At 42.5% G+C, this 17,985-nt stretch overlaps 1 protein-coding gene across 1 annotated transcript in view; it reads left to right on the forward strand.

Annotated features, from left to right (window-relative positions):
- RP1 (RP1 axonemal microtubule associated) overlaps positions 1-17,985 on the forward strand; it is a 141,814-nt gene that overhangs the window by 59,390 nt on the left and 64,439 nt on the right. The window contains exons 19-24 of the mRNA XM_064170616.1: positions 864-1,083; positions 3,189-3,343; positions 4,105-4,318; positions 6,142-6,332; positions 8,244-8,454; positions 16,605-16,756. Of these exons, the coding sequence (XP_064026686.1) occupies positions 864-1,083; positions 3,189-3,343; positions 4,105-4,318; positions 6,142-6,332; positions 8,244-8,454; positions 16,605-16,756 (1,143 nt within the window). The remainder of the gene's footprint in view (positions 1-863; positions 1,084-3,188; positions 3,344-4,104; positions 4,319-6,141; positions 6,333-8,243; positions 8,455-16,604; positions 16,757-17,985) is intronic.

Raw genomic sequence — 17,985 nt, forward strand, 5'->3', positions numbered from 1 at the left:
CCTTTACCCAGTAGACTCACAGCTTCACATGTTACCTTTGGTCTAAAGAGGTTGAATTCAGAGATGTTACTGCATTTAACCTTCACTCTCACTAGTGGTAGAGTATTATGCCTGGAATGCTAACAGAAGGAAGAGGAAAATAATGGACACAAGTCCAGTCTACTTTGCCCTGATGAGACCACACCTGGAATGCTCTGTCCAATTTTGGGCTTCCCAATTCAAGAGAGGCAGGGATCTGCTGGAGGGAGTGCGACAAAGAGCTGTAAGGATGATTGCAGGACTTGATCAACTCTCCTATGAAGAGAGGCTGAGAGCCCTGGGGCTGTTTAGTCTGGAGGAGAGAAGGCTGAGAGGGGATCTGATCAAAGTCTATAAATATCTGAGGGGTAGGCCAGTATCTTTTTGGTGGTGCCCAGTGATAGGACAAGGAGCAATGGGAACAAGGTAGGACACAGGAGATACCACTTCAACATAAGGAAACACTTCTGTATAGAGAGGGTGATGGAGCACTGGAGCAGGCTGCCCAGAGAGGCTGTGGAGTCTTCTTCTCTGGAGACTTTCAAAACCCACCTGGATATATTCCTGTGTGGCCTGCTCTAGGTGACCCTGCTTTGGCAGAAGGGGTTGGACTTGATCTCTGGAGGTCCCTTCAAGCCCCTAAAGCTCTCTGGTTCTGTGGTCTCTCCCACAATCATGCCATGAAAAAGAGAAGGCTCAATTCTTTAACCACACTTATTTCAGCCTCCAATTCAGCTTTCCCATAGGTTAATGATAACTTTAGGAATTCTGCACAGAGATTTGGGGAACTCTCTGCAAGTGACCCAGCTCTAACAGCGTTCTTTTCCTCATGATACTTGTTGCAGGTTGAGACAAGAGATCTGGGAGATGTATACAAGATTCGGGTCAGCTGTGATGATGTGCCAGGCTTTGAGGGCTGGCATTTGAAGTCATTTCACTTAGAAGAGCTACACACAAAACAGGAACTGAACTTTGACTGCAACTGCTGGCTTGCTCTTAACAGAGAAGACAAGGAGCTGGTGAAAGAATTCCCTGCAGTTAATGAGGGCCAGAAAACTTTACCAGGTAAAAACATTGAGAAGATATAAACAGTGCAAGGTAACCTCTTGAAAAAAGAGTCAGTGCTACACATGTAATACAGCACTTTGTCTAGACTTGATGTCTTAGAATCATAGAAACACAGAATCAGTCAGGGTTGGAAGGGACCATAAGGATCAGGCAGTTCCAACCCCCTGCCATGGGCAGGGACACCCTACCCTAGAGCAGGCTGCCCACAGCCTCAGCCAGCCTGGCCTCAAACACCTCCAGCCATGGGGCCTCAACCAACTCCCTGGGCAACCCATTCCAGCCTCTCACCACTCTCACACTGAACAGCTTCCTCCTCACGTCCTGTCTCAATCTCCCCAGCTTTGCTCCATCCCCCCCAGTCCTGTCACTCCCTGAGAGCCTAAAATGTCCCTTCCCAGCTGTTTTGTAGCCCCCCTTCAGATCCTGGCAGGCCACAAGAAGGTCCCCTGGGAGCCTCCTCTTCTCCAGACTACACAGCCCCAACTCTTTCAGTCTGTGCTCACAGCAGAGCTGCTGCAGCCCTCTGAGCATCCTCGTGGCCCTTCTCTGGACATGCTCCAGCACATCCACATCCCTCCTGTAATAGGGACTCCAGAACTGGATGGAGTACTCCAGCTGGGGTCTCAGCAGAGCAGAGCAGAGAGGGAGAATCACCTCCCTGGCCCTGCTGCAGCCGAGGCTCTGCTTGGCTTTCTGGGCTGCAAGTGCACACTGCTGGCTCCTGTCGAGCTTCTCGTCCAGCAGCACCCCCAAGTCTCTCCCCTCAGGATTGCTCTCCAGCCACTCACTGCCCAGCCTGGATTTGTGCTTGGCATTGCCCTGACCCGGATGCAAGACCTTGCATTTGATCTTGTTGAACCAAGTCTTCAGTAGCTCTCTTGAATCTGTCTTCATATATGCACTGCAAAAGTGCTGACCATATGCGAAATGTTAATTTTCAACTTCAGTCGCCTGTTGGGTTTCACAGTTGCTAAATCTTCTGTATGATTCTGAGTGTGCAAAGCTGAACAATATAACTGTGCTTTTTAAAGACAGTGCACATATTTAAAGCCATGGAAATGATTTGTAGTAGACTTCTTATTGAATTACTTAGTTTATAATAACTTTAGTTCCCAAGTATCAGCTGTCACCCTCATTGCAGCAAAGTCTTTAATTTGTTTTTCCTCTAAGGCCTACTTTTTTGTCATGCTGAGAGCTTCAGAACATATTCAGAGATTAACTTGGAATGTGAGGGCCTGCAGAAGTACCACATTTGGTCAGAGAAGTTAGCAGTTACACATGAGATAAAAGTAATTAGAGACATGACTGCACTTCTAAAGCTCCAGAAGCTGTGGTCCCTGAATATTTCACACCTATTCACCACCTTAAGAGAAACCACATTGATATATTATTTAAATGTTAACTCAGCAGGGCTGTACATTAAAAGTGACATTTGAAGAAGTTTGGTTACCCTTCCTAGTATGAATATATATGCAATTTAATGATCTTCCTCAGAGGAAAATCCAATCTGACCGTGTAGAAGTGCTCTTATGCAGGTGCACCACAGAGGCAAAAAGTTTATACAGCTCCTGTCATGCACCTTAAATTAATAAGTGCATTTTGGTGCATTCTAAGATTTATATGTCATGCCATGCATCAGGATGCTATGCTACATCTGTCTCTGCTATCATTATATGCATAAACTTTACATAGTGCCTTATTCTTTGACCTGTGATAGTTATTATCTACTGCAAAGATAATTCCATTTCTAACAGTGTCTGCACAAACTCATTTGAGTCCTTATTTTCCAGATGTTGCACAGTAAAATGGAATTGGGCACAATTTGTCTAGATTTTTAGTAGCTTAAAGCTGCAGAAGTTGAAATTGTCCAAGTCCAATTCCCATTGAAATTCTAAGGAAGTTAATGAAAAGCCTTCAATGAGCTTAGCACGAAGAAATCAGATTCAAGAGCAGCCTATTTCAGTCACTGTGTAGCAGATTTTTTGGCAGCTGCAGAAATGAAAGCAAGTGGTAATCTTACCAAATACTCTGTGTTGTTGTTCTCTTTTAAGTAGACCTTGTACTTAATCAGCTTTATTTACTTTTCTTTCTCTTTTGTGCAGTCTTTAAATACCTTGTCTCTGTTCACACTGGTGACTGCTGGGGAGCAGAAACCTTTGCAAATGTTTATATCAATCTCTATGGCAGAAGAGGGGACACAGGTGTGAGGAAACTTCAGACATCTTTAGCAGGAGGAAGAAGATTTCAAAGGAATAAGGTAATGGCACAAAATTGCTGTCTTATATGATAGTACTGTGTTAAGCAAGTTTGGTGATGGCACCAAGCTGTGAAGTGCAGCAGACAGGATGGAGGATAGTGATGCCATCCAGAGGGACCTGGAGAGGCTGGAGAGGTGGGCACAAGCCAACCTCAGGAGGTTCAACAAGACCAAGTGACCACAGAATCATAGAATATTAAGAGTTGGAAGGGACCTCTAGAGATCAGCAATGCCACCCTGCCACTCCTCCCTGCCAAAGCAGGATCACGCAGGGCAGGTCACACAGGGATGGATACAGGTGGGTTCTTAAAGTCTCCAGAGAATGAGACTCCACAACCTCTCTGTCAGGCTGATCCAGTGCTCTGTCACCCTCACCATATAGAAGTGTCTCCTCATGTTGAGGTGAAACTGGCTTGGTGCATTTTAGAAATTAGAAGTACCTGAAAAGGTAGAAATTTGACCAAACCCAAAATCTTGTGATAACTGCTTCACTGTCACAAGGTTGCATTTTCAAGCCACATGAAATGCTCAGTGAAATGATTCCTATTGCCCAAAGATCATGAAGTTGCAAGACACTATTAGTGATGAATATAGGATTCAATGCTAAGTATAACCATTGTGTGCCCTCTTAGATTCAGAGAGGAGATGTTACGGTAAATATTACCAACAAAACAGACACACATTTTAAATGCTTAACTGAATCCAGGCCTACATTTTCCCCAGAGCCCAAATTCTGCTTTAAGTCTTTCCTTTTTTTTTAGGTGGATTCATTTTTGGTGGAAGCTGTTTCTCTGAGTCATCTGCAGAAAGTGGTCATAGGACATGATGGAGAAGGCTATGGAGCTGGGATGTACCTCAAGATGGTAACAGTCAAAGAATCACAAGACTCAGACAAAGAATGGGTCTTCCCATTGTGGAACTGGCTGGATACACATCTGGGATTATGTGAGACTGTTTGTGAGATTGGGACAGTTGGTAAGCAAGACTGGCATGTCTGTTTATATACATATATACACACACATATATTTCTCTTTGGCTGCAGCACTTTCAGATCTCTACAGCATCACTCCTTTATTGAAAATGGTAGTTTTAGCTTTGCTCTTACACCAAACCCACATCTGGTAGCATCCAAGTTAATAACAGCCTATCTTGTCAATGTGTTGTGCCTGGAATGGCTAATGGTTGGACTTGATGAGCTTTAAAGGTCTTTTCCAGCCTAAATCATGCTATGATTCTATAAATACTTACCTTCAATGACAGACTTAAGGCAGATTAATGTTTGGGATGTGTGCCTCGTGGGGATAAGGAGATTAAGTTTTATGCACCACTTTTCAGGTAGCTTAGGACATCATTTGATATCCCAAGAAGAGTTCCTTCATTGAAGCAATCCTGGTCTTTACCGCTGATGTTATTCATAGAATCAATCAGGATTGGAAGGCACCACAAGGATCATCTAGTTCCAACCCTCCTGCCATGGGCAGGGACACTCTACCTTAGGTCAGGCTGCCCATAGTCAGGCCTTAAACACCTCCAGCCATGGGGCCTCAACCACCTCCCTGGGCAACCCATTCCAGCTTCTCACCACTCTCATGGTGAAGAACTTCCTCCTCATGTCCAGTCTGACTCTCCCCACCTCCAGCTTTGCTCCATTCCCCCCAGTCCTGTCACTCCCTGACAGCCTAAAAAGTCCCTCCCCAGCTTTTTTGTAGCCCAGTTCAGACACTGGAAGGCCACAAGAAGGTCCCCTGGGAGCCTCCTCTTCTCCAGACTGAACAGCCCCAACTCTTTAAGTCTGTGCTCACAGCAGAGCTGCTGCAGCCCTCTGAGCATCCTCATGGCCCTGCTCTGGACACACTCCAACACATCACAGCACAAAGCAACAGTTCTGTTCTGGTTAGCTTTTGCTTATTTTAAGCCTGCAATGCCACAAGTTGTGCAAATCTTAATCTGGATAAGTTTGGTAAATGGGAAGGACTACATTTACTTAGAAGCAGGAGAAAATATTTCTTCAGTCCTCTGAAAACAATGTCATGTAAAGACAAAAATTTGTCCAGAGGAAGAAAGAGAGTTTGCAAACTTAAGGTGCCCATGATAGATATGCAGGTATTCAGCTGTGTGCTCTCTGAGTGTTACAAAGCACACTTTACTGAGCTGTTCCTTTCCATTAAACTGTTTCCAATTCCCATGAAATCGTTAGAACAGAAGGAAAATGAAGGATAGCAGCAAGTAATGAGGAAAAAGAGAGGGGGGTAGTAATATTGATCTTGTGAGGATTTGGCAAACACTTCTGTGTGTTTATTGTAGGCTCACCTGTCAGTCCCACACCATCACAGCACACATTGCATTGCTAGGTAAGGTCTAGGTACAAGCAGAGTTCATTAGTATTACTCATTTTGCATTAGGTACCTACATGCTGCAGATGGCTGCAGCTTCTAAATGATAAATTTGTTTTAGTAACATTGATTGCTTCTTAAAGAACAATTAATTAGCCCTCTGAAAGGTAACTGAATGTTCTCTTAGCAATTACTTCCAAACATGACAAGGAAAATACCTTAGCATCAAGAAAAGACCCCTGGAACTAAATTTAAAACACAGAAAGAATATTAAGCTGTTAAATTCTTGGCAAAACCCAATACAATAAAGGTATTGATGTGTTATTCAGAGTGAACTGTTGCTATAGATACAACATAACCTGCAAATAGAGCTTTGTTTGTGCACCATAAAGGCTGTGGTCTTGATATATCATGCCATTGTCTTATGCTGTCATCTTGTCACTTTCTTTTTGATGATTTTTAAAGGTAGAAGATTAACTTCTAGTCCTAAACAGCCTGAAATGGACAGGAAGTCACCAGGAGTCTGGATAATGGACATCACTGGATCTGATTTGAGCAAGGAAGAGGATCCACTATGCCTTTCTTTTATCTTCTATGGCAACCTGAGTCACAAAAAGTTGCCCATTCAAGTTACAGGAAACACAATTCAGCTCAAAGTACTTCAGCCTTTCTCTCTTGGAAAGAAAAGCCCAAGAATCCTGTAGCTGATAACCCTCTTAATGCTGAGATAAACTGTTTCTTTAAACCAAACTACCAAATTGATTTTTTATGCCCTCTGTGTAGTTTGGCACAGGTCATAATTTTTGTTTGCAGGTAGTAACTCTGCTGCTTGAACAATGGGGTTTGAATGAGCAGATCCTCCCAGTGTCTCATACTGAGAATGCTTGAGTGAGCAAATTGGTCCCCTGGTGCATATCACAGTGTATACCACACTGATTTACAGGTTCTGTTGATCTCACACAACCAAGTAATTTGGAAGCATACAGTATATCATGTGATCTATAGAGCTTTGGGGGGTAGTGATGGAGAAGGAAGAGATAAAACTTAGAGAAAGTTCATTTTTCTCTTTCTCATACTTTATTCATTCCTCTGGGCTGGCTGCCTTTTCTTGCATAGTTTGTCTCTTTTTTTCTCTTGGTCTGTCATTATCCCTTTCTTTTTCCTTCTTGATCAGATCATTTTTTTTTGCCCACAAGTTTTCTCCTTCTTCATTTCTTCTGCCCTTCCACCTTTTGTCTTCACTTCCTCCTATTACCATTAACTGAAATATTAAGAAGTTCCTGAGATCCACCTTCAGTGAAATGTAGCCTGCTGCTTTTCACAATGCTCACTCTTCCCTCTTGGAGCTATAATTCCTTGCTAGTGTCAGCACTTGGTTTGCTCTTAATACTTTTCTGGTTTTGCCCTCCATGAAAGTCCAGTTGAGCAGAGTTTGGTACTGATCTAAAGGTGAACACTGCAGACACCTCCATTTGCTAAGAAAATCCCTGAGCCACTAAGTGCTGGAAGCTAGGAATTCAAGGGAAGTCTGACTGCTGCTTGTCCTGTTCTACTGCTTGTTCCATCCTTCTGTTGACCTTTGTAGATTTTGAGATGATTGATCCCTAAATTGGTTCCTCAGCCTTAGTTTTAACCTTGATCAGTTCACTCTGTAGATGGAGAAGCAAATATCAGGCAGGATGGAGGGAATGTGGGAACAAGTGGACAGACAGGGAAGTGGGAAATTGACAATCCAGCATTGCTGGAGAGGCTGAAGTCACATCTCATGCACTCCCACTAGCTGGGTAGTGTTTGAAATCAAAGAGCAGGGCAAAGAATGCAAGACACAGGCAATAGGAAAAGACAACTTCTATTTTCCCTTACAGGGAAAAAATATAGGTTTAAAAACAATAATTAGTTGTCTAAAGCCTCCTCCACTTTCCCTTCCTTAAGTAATGCTAGTTCACAGAGAAGCTGTACTACCCCTAGCTTTTCCTCAGGCATGAATTCAAGAAGAGCAAGATTTTAATGGACAGCTTCTGTCAATACACAGTGTAGGGTGAGAATGAAGCAACGCTTGGATGTTTCCTCCAAATAGGAATAATTCTCCTTCAAATTTATAGTTAATTGCCCCATTTTTACATTACAGCTTGTTAGAAATATTTCTAGTAGCATTCAAAATGTTTTAAATTGACTAAAGCTTCTGGCTTCTGTGTCTGCAAATAGGCTGTAGTGTTCAAAATGTTTTAAGCTGATTGAAGCTTCTGTGTCTGCAAATAGGCTGTAGTGCAGTTTCTAGTGTAGCAATGTAATATCTAAGAACCTCTGTTTTATTGTGTGGACAAGTAGTAGCAGGGACTCCCATCTCTCATTTCCTGATATCAGACACACCCCCCCCCAGAATTTCAGTCTCCTCATTCACATAGCAAATCCATTTTGTATTGATTAAAAAGGGGAGGAGAAACCATAGCAGTTATCAATCTGTCCTGGTTCTTTAACTACCAAAGTTTATTCAACTGTTGCCTACAGCTGCATTTGATCTGCCACAGTCACAATGAGCTCCACTCATCATCTTTTCCCTCACACAGGATGAACTGGCAGATATTGGCTCACTATCCAAAGTTCAGGTCACTGGCCCACAGAGCAAGCTGAAACAGCCATGGCACTTGGATTTACTGCATCTGAAGCACACAGGCACAAAGGAAGAGATGTATCTAGCTTTTGACTGCTGGTTCAACCCTGATGAGGACAAATGTGTAGAACTGCCAGCTCTCTATGCAGATCAGGAGCCTCTGCCTGGTAAGCTGTCTTTTTTTGTGTGTGTTACTGGGGCCAGGGTGTGTCACAGGAATACCACTATAGCTCTTTGGGGTCTGAAATACTGTGTGAGGATTTCCACAAGCATTTGGTATTAAGGGCATGGTTCTCTCCTGTGGCTTTTTTGATTGATTGCATGTTTGGACTGTGCTTCCCTCTTTTGAGGTCAGGCCACACCTTGGGTACTGTGTCCAGCTCTGGACCTCTCAATTTAAGAAAGTTGTTGAGGTACTTGAATGTATCCAGAGAAAGGCAAGAGGGCTGGTGGAGGCACTGGAGCACAGCCCTGTGAATTGTGGCTGAGGGAGCTGGGGATGTTCAGCCTGGAGAAGAGAAGGCTCAAGAGAGACCTCACTGCTGCCTACAACTACCTGAAGGGAGGTTGTAGCCAGGTGGGGGTTGGTCTCTTCTCCCAGGCACCCAGTTACAGAAGACGACACAGCCTCAAACTGCACCAGGACAGGTTTAGGCTGGACATTAGGAAGAAATTCTTTGCAGAGGGAGTGATTGGCATTGGAATGGGCTGCCCGGCGAGGTGGTGGAGTCATCGTCCCTGGAGGTGTTTAAAAGGAGGCTGGATGAGGCACTTAGTGCCATGATTTAGTTAATTAGAAGAGTTAGGTGATAGGTTGGGCTCCAGGATCCTAGAGGTCTCTTCCAACCTGGTTGATTCTGTGATTGTGTGGCTATGATGGTTTTGCACATGCTCTTAGCACAAAAGAAAGCTGCCCAGAAAATACTGGTATCAGGATGATGACAGCTGTTCTGACTGCTGACATCAAACATAGGATTTGGCTCCTTTCATGTTAGATGAGGTTCCAGTTTTAGCTCTTGATTATTTATTATCTCTTCAGATTAATGCTGGTTTGGCTGAAGAGATGAACACAGTAGCATCTACAGTGTGATATTACCTGCATCTCCCTGTTCACAAAGAAATGTGTGTGACCTAGAAGCACAGTCAATTTGTTAAGGATGCAAGAATTGTAGAGACCCCCTACAAAACAGAGAGAATATTTAAGACATGCTACAATTAGCCAGCAAAGAGATAGCCAAAAATTTCAGTTGCACTGGTATTAGATTGATGTCCATGAGAAATTTATAGTGCAGTAAGTAATATTCCACCAAAAAAAGACATATCTTCAGTTGGCTGTTTCTCTGCTGTTGGTAACACATGTAAATTGTATGATGCCAGAGAGATAATAACTGATTTCTCCCAACCCCCCTGTGCTAGTTTGAGCCTAGCTGGACTGTTTTGGTGAGAAGAATTAGGTTATAGGCTGTGAAAAGGAAAAAAATGATGATGTCTACTGCACTCATAGGCTTGCTGGGATGTATAAGAACAAGAACATAAATATAGGTAAGGGAGTGTCTCTCTGGGCTCTGGCTCTGGCTGCAGGCACTTCTCTCCCTAACTTGCTAACTAATCCTTCTGCTTCCTAACCCCCCTGGCCAACCCTCCAAACTCACCTTAGAATGTAAGGCAAAGTCTGGGGTAAGGTAGAGGGGTGGGAGGACGGTGGAAGGGTGGTTGGGAGCCCCTCCTGGAGACTCTGGTTTCAGGGAGGGCTGTTGTGTTTCTGTATTAGTTTTTAACTTGTATATTCATTGGACTGGATGATCTTGGAGGTCTCTTTTAACCTGGTTGATTCTATAATTCTATATATATTGTAAATCTCTACTTGTATATTGTGCTAAGCTGTAGATACAAAGCTTCATTCTTCAATTTCCAGATTGGGTGAGTTTAGTCTGAGTGGAGGTAGGTAACACCCAAACCATCACACCCCCAGGAACAAGGAGAACAACAACCAATTGCATACTGATAACCTGATCAGTAGCTCTTTAAGAACAGACTTCCCATCTAGCCAGCTCATTAGAATAAAGAGGATTGATGGGGATAGTAAAGATCATATATTGAAGCTTTTAGTGACAGTTAAGAGGTTTATTGCTAGAGGCTATAGTACAAAGAGTGTTCTGCTTAAAGAGGAACTAATAGAAAAAGATGGAAGCAGCCCAGGAAGAGGAATAAAATATTCCATGTGAACTCTTGCACACCATTCTCTGAGGAGATCTTCCTCAATGTTTTATCCCATTTAAAATTGAAACCTGAACAAATAAAACACTAAAGACCTTTTAGATGTCTAGTTTTGTGTGGCCATTCATAATTTGAAATAATTAATAGCTTTTCATGCATGTACTGGGGGAAAAAAGTGATTTTAGGGGTTTGATCTGTCAGATTTCAAACAGCATTGGGTGTTGAATATAATATATGCAGGATGTCCAATTATGAAGCCAGCAAATCTAGAGCTTGTGGGGTATGAAAGTGATTTTTCATACCCGTTAAATCCCATCAAAGTTATCAGCTGTCATTGCATCTAGTCTCAATAATTAAAACCAAACATGAATAAAAAACAAACATAAGCAAACTTTCAGTGCTTATCACTGAATTTCTTATTTCTATCTCCAGAATTATTGCTTCTTAAAAGTGAGTGCCCAAGCCCTGTCTCTAGGTGACTTCCCAGATACAATCACATCAAGAAAAACAAGGTCAAATGATCCTATTGCATAATTTCACTGGGTTCTGTAGGATTACCTCAGAGCTGAATTAGTATTCTGGATATTAGCTAGTGTCACAGCAGCAAATTATCTTTGTGATTTCCTTTCTTTAGGCTGTTATCCTAGTATTTGTGAGAACATTATTTTAGTCTAGCTGTATCATGGGCCAAAATGCTTGTCAAGGAGATGATGAAGCTTTTTGGACTTTAGATTAAGCTGTTAATGGTTAAAATGTGAGAATTCACACAATCCCAGAATGTCAGGGGCTGGAAGGGACCTCAAAAGCTCATCCAGTCCAACCCCCCTGCCAGAGCAGGATCACCTAGACCAGATCATACAGGAACATATCCAGGCAGGTCTTGAATATTTCCAGAGTGGGAGACTCCAACACCCCCCTGGGCAGCCTGTTCCAGGGCTCTGTCACTCTCACAGGGAAAAAATCCTCCTCTTGTTTCCATGAAACTTCCTATGCCTCAACTTCCACCCATTGCCCCTTGTCCTGTCAGCAGGCATCCCCCAGCAGAGCCTGGCTCCAGCCTCCTGGCACTCACCCTGAATATATTTATGAACACTGCTGAGGTCGTCTCACAGTCTCCTCTTCTCCAAGCTGAAGAGCCCCAGCTCCCTCAGCCTCTCCTTGTAATGTTACTCATCTTTGTGGCTCTGCACTGAACTCTCTCAAGTTTGCTCTTGAACTAGGAGTCCCAGAACTGGACACAGTACTGCAGAAGTTCTCTGTGCAGCGCTCTGTGCAGGACATTGGTGTGCATATTAATGCTTTAGGCCAAAATCATGGCACACAATAGCAATTAACAATGTAGAGATCCTTGCTATTAGCCTATAGGAATAAAAGCCCCTCTCAGCTATACCAAACACCTCTGAAATGCAACATCCTACCCTGCCCCACATGGATTCTCATCCTCACCATACTATCTTTCCATGGAGCACCTGACATGTTGCACAGGAAAAAGAGTAATAGAAAAGGTCTTGAGAGCTGCAGCAGAAGAGTTGCTTTGGTAATTCACTTCCTTCCCCACAGCTTTTCAAACTGTTTCCCTCTCTGGTGGAAAAACTACCTGCATTGCCTGATTTCATTACAAAGCTAAAATCACAGTGGTGTGAAAGGTTTGGCTATGCCTCTGACATTCAGGAATGATGAGTTTGTATCATTGAAACCATTCACCCTTGAAAGGCTGTTGAGAGTTCTGCGGATAAGTGCTACTGAGTGATCAGACTAAATGATATTTGAATGCCTAGTAAATTCAGCCACAGAACAAGGCAAATTCAAAGCAGCACCTTTAATCTTTAACACATGGAGTTGTCCCCCCTTTTTGGTGAGCATTAAGTGATCACTTCAGTTTTCCACCGTGTTGGTTTTACACCTGAAAGAGAGCTTGTGCAAATGGAATGGTGAAGGCACAAAGAATGGCAACGTTGGCTAAAATGTCTTGTGTTAATACATTTTTTTTGTTCTTGGGGTGTGTTGTTCATCTGAGAGTCAGAATGGTCCCAAACTCACCATAAAAACTTTTAGCCCATTTTCCTGCACCTCTTTTGTGTTATGCCTTCCCTCATAGGGATTAGAATCATAGAATCAACCAGGCTGGAAGAGACCTCCAAGCTCATCCAGTCCAACCTAGCACCCAGCCCTGGCCAATCAACTAAACCATGGCACTAAGTGCCCCAGCCAGGCTTTGCTTGAACACCTCCAGGCACAGCGACTCCACCACCTCCCTGGGCAGCATGAGATACATTAGGGCCTCAATCTAGCAAATCTCTTGCTTTGCTTCTTAGCATCAAACCAGAGAGATGTCATCATTACAAATTTTAAATGCAAATTATTTTTTTACCTTTTTTTGGGTCTTTTTTCCCCATCAAATCCCAGGGGATCCTTCAGGGGAAGTCCCTAAAGGAAACAGTGTTGTAGTGAAGCACAGCTGCTTTTCACAAAGCCGATCTTCCTAGAGTCCATCCCCTCGTAGCAAAAGGTGCAGAGACACAAGGACAGCTCAGAAGCCTGTTTCAGTGAGCACACCTTTGTTATCAGCCTGATCCAGCCCTTATTATTTAATGAACCCTTTTAGTTATTAATTTTCCCATCAGTATGCAAACCCACCCTTTAGAACCCTGGTTCCAGCTGCGTGACCTTTTTATTTCAGACGTAAAAAGAAACAGCTACATGAGATGTCACAATATTTGAATTCAGGCCTTTGGATTCTAACACTCAATATGAATAGCACCAACTTGTGAAAAGAGCTGCAAGAAAAGCTTAAAAATAAATATCCTCAGAACACTTCTTTGTTTTTTTTTTTTTTCATCCTTCTCTCCCTGTTTTCCTATCACCTACGCAGGAAAATAAATGGCAGGCTGAGCTTTTGGGTTCTAACAATCATTCCCTAACCTACCAGAAATTTCTCATAATTACATCTTTTTAAAGGATGTACAGTTTGGTTAAATTGGACCATTTGAAACTTGGAATAAATTGGTTTTGAGAAGCAAACTCTACTGAAAATATCAGATGGTTCCAGAATGTAGACTAAGGTATTTGTGTATCCTGTGACATATTTTAGCCTAAAATATGTATTTCAGACTTGAATGATGTCTATTTCACTGCTGTCTGGCTTGTGGTGTTGTTTGTGAGATTGAAAGTGCTTCTTAAGTTTCACCTTGGTTTCATGTCTGTCTAAAGCACCATTACCCTTCTTTGCAGAAGTGCAACATCTTTACACACATCTCCCTGTGAGGAGAGGCTGAGGGAGCTGGGGGTGTGCAGCCTGCAGAAGAGGAGGCTCAGGGCATACCTCATTGCTCTCTACAACTGCCTGAAGGGAGGCTGTAGCCAGGTGGAGCTGTGCTGTCTCCCAGGCAAGCAGCAACAAAAGAAGGGGACACAGTCTCAAGTTGTGCCAGAGGAGGTCTAGGCTGGATGTTAGGAGGAAGTTCCTGGCAGAGAGAGTGATTGGCATTGGAATGGGCTGCCCAGGGAGGTGGTGGAGTTGCTGTGCCTGGAGGTGTTGAAGAAAAGCCTGGCTGGGGCACTTAGTGCCATGGTCTGGTTGGTTGTCTAGGGCTGGGTGCTAGGTTGGACTGGATGATCTTGAAGGGCTCTTCAAACCTGCTTGATTCTATGATTCTATGATCTGCTTTTCTTGGGGAAGCAGATGGTGTAGAGCCGGCCAGATTCCAGGTAGATACAAGAGAGAGAGTGAGACTGGAAGGCTTTCTCTGGCATGTAACTGTCACATAGTCTAGATCTTGTCTATATCTGCTTCACTGCACCAGTGAAGAAGATTGTGGGCGTTGGGGCTGAATAGTTTGGAGTAGTCAAAGATAGCTCAGTATTTGTAACATGCTGCCATTTAAGGGTGCTCAGTCCTTAAGAAGAAATTCAGTCTTGAAACTCGTGGGGAAAAAAAAAAGTCCAAGAGGTAATATATGCATCCTTGAATACATTTCTGGTACATGTGCAGTGTTTATTACCCACAGCCAAAATGTGACTTTGTATTTTACTGTGGGTAAAAATGTTTTCCTGAAAAAAATAACATAAAGGTGTGGTTTGCAAACCTGTTCTTCCACAAAACAGCTTTGGTTTGTTGTTTGTTTGTTTTCCTTAAGCCAAATTAATGATGCTTGTTAGTGGGAAGCAAAAAACCTTCAGACCACCTAATTTAGACTCCTAACTTTCAGTGTCTATCCCTAAAATATATGACAACCCATCTCAGGTGTTTTCTACAGCACCTACCTTTCCTTGCTGGCTACATAAAGAACCTACTCCTAATATAGCTACCAGAGTTCTGTTCCTGAAGTGACAGCACCTGTATCATACTAATGAGCAGAGATTTATTACTGTAATCTGAGTAAGAGTAGACTTGCAGCACTAGAAGGAAGAAAAAAATACCCACCCAAGCCCCCTTATTTTTACTCCTGGCTCCTCCTTGTTAAAACAATGTGATAAAACAATCATGAATATTGAGACTGTGACCTGCTTCCATGTAAGTGTTTCCTTGTTCCTTATTTCCATCATAAACTCAGGGATAAAATAGGTCATTTAAAGAATGAACATAGTTTTTGTTTCATAAAGTTTCTTTGGCATTAATGCAATCTGGTCTCATCTGCATCACTCCTCTGAGTATTGAGTCAGAAAGAGGCAAGGAAGCTGAAGCTCCACAGAGTGGCCACAGATGTCTCTTCTCATCTCTGTACTACGACCAGAGCTGAGAAAAGCCTTCCCTCCAACTCCAGTTTCACTCAGTTGTTTTGTGTTTGTGTGTTATTATATAGGACCTGGGATGATGTTTGGTGACTGATACAAAATGTGAGGAAGTTTTTCTATCTATGCATTAAAAGGAATGTTGAAAGAATGTTTAATTCATTATTTCTGCCTCACCTTAACATGATTCAATTCAAGACCACTGTAGCAATTTTACTACAATGAGAAACCTTGATAGCCCTGGTGTGTTTATTCATGGGAAGAGCATTCCATGAGTTTAACGCTTAAGACAATCAGGTCCTAGCTTTCTTCTAAGTTACTTTATAAGCAAAGTTCTGATTTAATTTCAGAGAGAAAATAATAGACAAAGAGGGAGGAAAGGAGAACTTAGACTTTCCAAAGAGTGTGTAAACATGCAGTATTTCCAAGACAGGAATTCCCTGCCTTAGAAAGAAGGGGATAAGTACATGGGAGATCCTGTGCCCCAAGCTGCAGCCACTGGTGCTGATTATCTGGAAGTGGTGTCAGACTAGAACAAAGCTGAATTGTGCACCAAGAATGTGTTTTGATTGTGTATGTCAGTAGCATGGAAAGAGACCTGTTCCCCTTTGCTCTGTGGCACAGTATGGCATTCAGGTGCAACTCGTGATGGTTTCTACCAGGGACTGGTACATCTTATAAGTGTTTGGCATGAAGAGAAGGAGCATTTTCTTCTGCTGACATAATACTAATACTACTGTAATGGTCTGGGTGTTACCTGCCCCCCCACACACTTTGGAAAATCACCCAGACTAGACTCAGCTGCTCTGGAAAATTGAATGAAGCTTTGTATTTACAGCTCAGCACAAGATACAAGCAGAGATTTACAATATATACAGATATAGACAGGAATAAACAAGTTAAAAAGTAATACAGAAAACACAACAGCCCTCCTAGAAACCTGAGTCCCCAGGAGGGGCTTTCAACCACCCTTCCACCTTCCTATCACCCCTCTACCTTACCCAAGACTTTGCCTATGCCCAAGAAAGTTTGGAAGGTCGGCCAGGGGGGTTAGGAAGCAGATGGATTAGTCATACAGACAGCAGGTTAGATTTGAGAGAGAAGTGCAGCCCACTAAGCCCAGAGAGTGACTATGTTATTTATATGTATATTCTTGTTCTTATCCATCTCAGCAAGCCTATGAGTGAAGTAGACATCACCATTGTTTCCTTTTCACAGCCTGTAATCTAGTTCTTCTCACTAAAGCATTCTAGCTAGGCTCAAACTAGCACAACTACTAATGATAATAATAATTATTATTATAATCACTGTTGTTGCTGTGATGATTATGATTATGATGCTTTTTTGTTTTGCTTTTTTCCCCCTGCAGTTGTGGAGTATGCAATCCATTTGCACACAGGAGACCTGAAGAAAGCAGATGCCAGTGGTGAGGCTTATCTTTGTATAGAAGGAGAAAGGAGTGACTCAGGGAAACGATGGCTTAACTCAAGAAACAGCCTGATCACCTTTGCTCGAGGGCAGGTAAGAAAAAATGAGTCAAAATGCAACTCAATCTGAGAGTTTCTTTTTGTTAAAACTCGTGGTTAGATAAAGCTTTTCCTGGCCAGAGTATCAAAAATGCTAATATTTCATTTTCCACACAGACCCAATTTCCTGAGAGGTAGTTGCCTCCCTAGGTAACATCAGCAGCATCAACATGAAAAGGTTAAGCTGATGAAGTGATTTTGAGCTGGACTAAATATACTCTAAAAGTTCTGTTTTAGTCTTGCAGACTTTCAAGGCCAGGGAGATATCAGTGCTTTGTTAAAACATGCCTGATTGATAGAATTGATAATGTATCTGTAGGTTATCTTCCTTTTTTACCTACTTTAGAGCATGCCCTTTTCTTGTTAACTTTCCTGAGCACTAATGTGAGTGTTCCAAACCGGACTCTCTTTTCTCCTTCACCAAATTCCTCCACCTACTTATTGCTTTTAAACATAGTAAACATACTGCTTTTTGCAGCTTAAAGGGCTTTTCCTAGAAGAGTAATTCCTGGAGCAGTTCCTGGCATAAGAACAAAGTAGAAAACAAATATCAGTTCAAAAGAAACTATCTATTTCAGATCAAAAGGAAATGTCTAGGTGATACTTTACTAGAACTTACTGTTTACTCTGAGCTGAGGTTTGGAAGTTTGGTTGCTTGGTTTTAGTTTTAAAAGGATCATTTAAAAATGATTGCACAGAACACAGGCATTTTCTTTTTTTTGGGAGAGGGTAGAATAGAGTATTTTGTTTTTGCCAGTCAACCCAGACCAATTTGTCCTATGATGTAAAAATCTAGAGAAAGCTGCTTGCAGCACACTTCATTTCCTCTTTGAATGTGCCTCTGTTGATTTGATTTCCTTCTCTGTTCTAAAGATTCTATAAGATATGACAGTTTCTGTATGAAACTCAAACCAATCCTTTGTTAGTCTGCATTTTCTTTCTCCTGTGTGGAAGAGAAAATGCATGCCCATGTGATGGTTTGGGTATTACCCACCCCCCCACACTTAAGAAAATCACCCAGACTAAACTCACCCGAACTGGAAATGGAAGAATGAAGCTTTGTATTTAGAGCTCAGCACAATATACAAGCAGGTATTTACATCTGCAGCTATAGACAGAAATAGACAAGTTAAAAAGTAATACAGAAACACAACAGCCCTCCCAGACACCAGAGTCCCCAGGAGGGGCTCCCAGCCACCCTTCCACCTCATTTCCACCCCTCTA

Source organism: Pogoniulus pusillus, chromosome 34 (assembly GCF_015220805.1).
Source record: "Pogoniulus pusillus isolate bPogPus1 chromosome 34, bPogPus1.pri, whole genome shotgun sequence".
Taxonomy (NCBI): Eukaryota; Metazoa; Chordata; class Aves; order Piciformes; family Lybiidae; genus Pogoniulus; species Pogoniulus pusillus.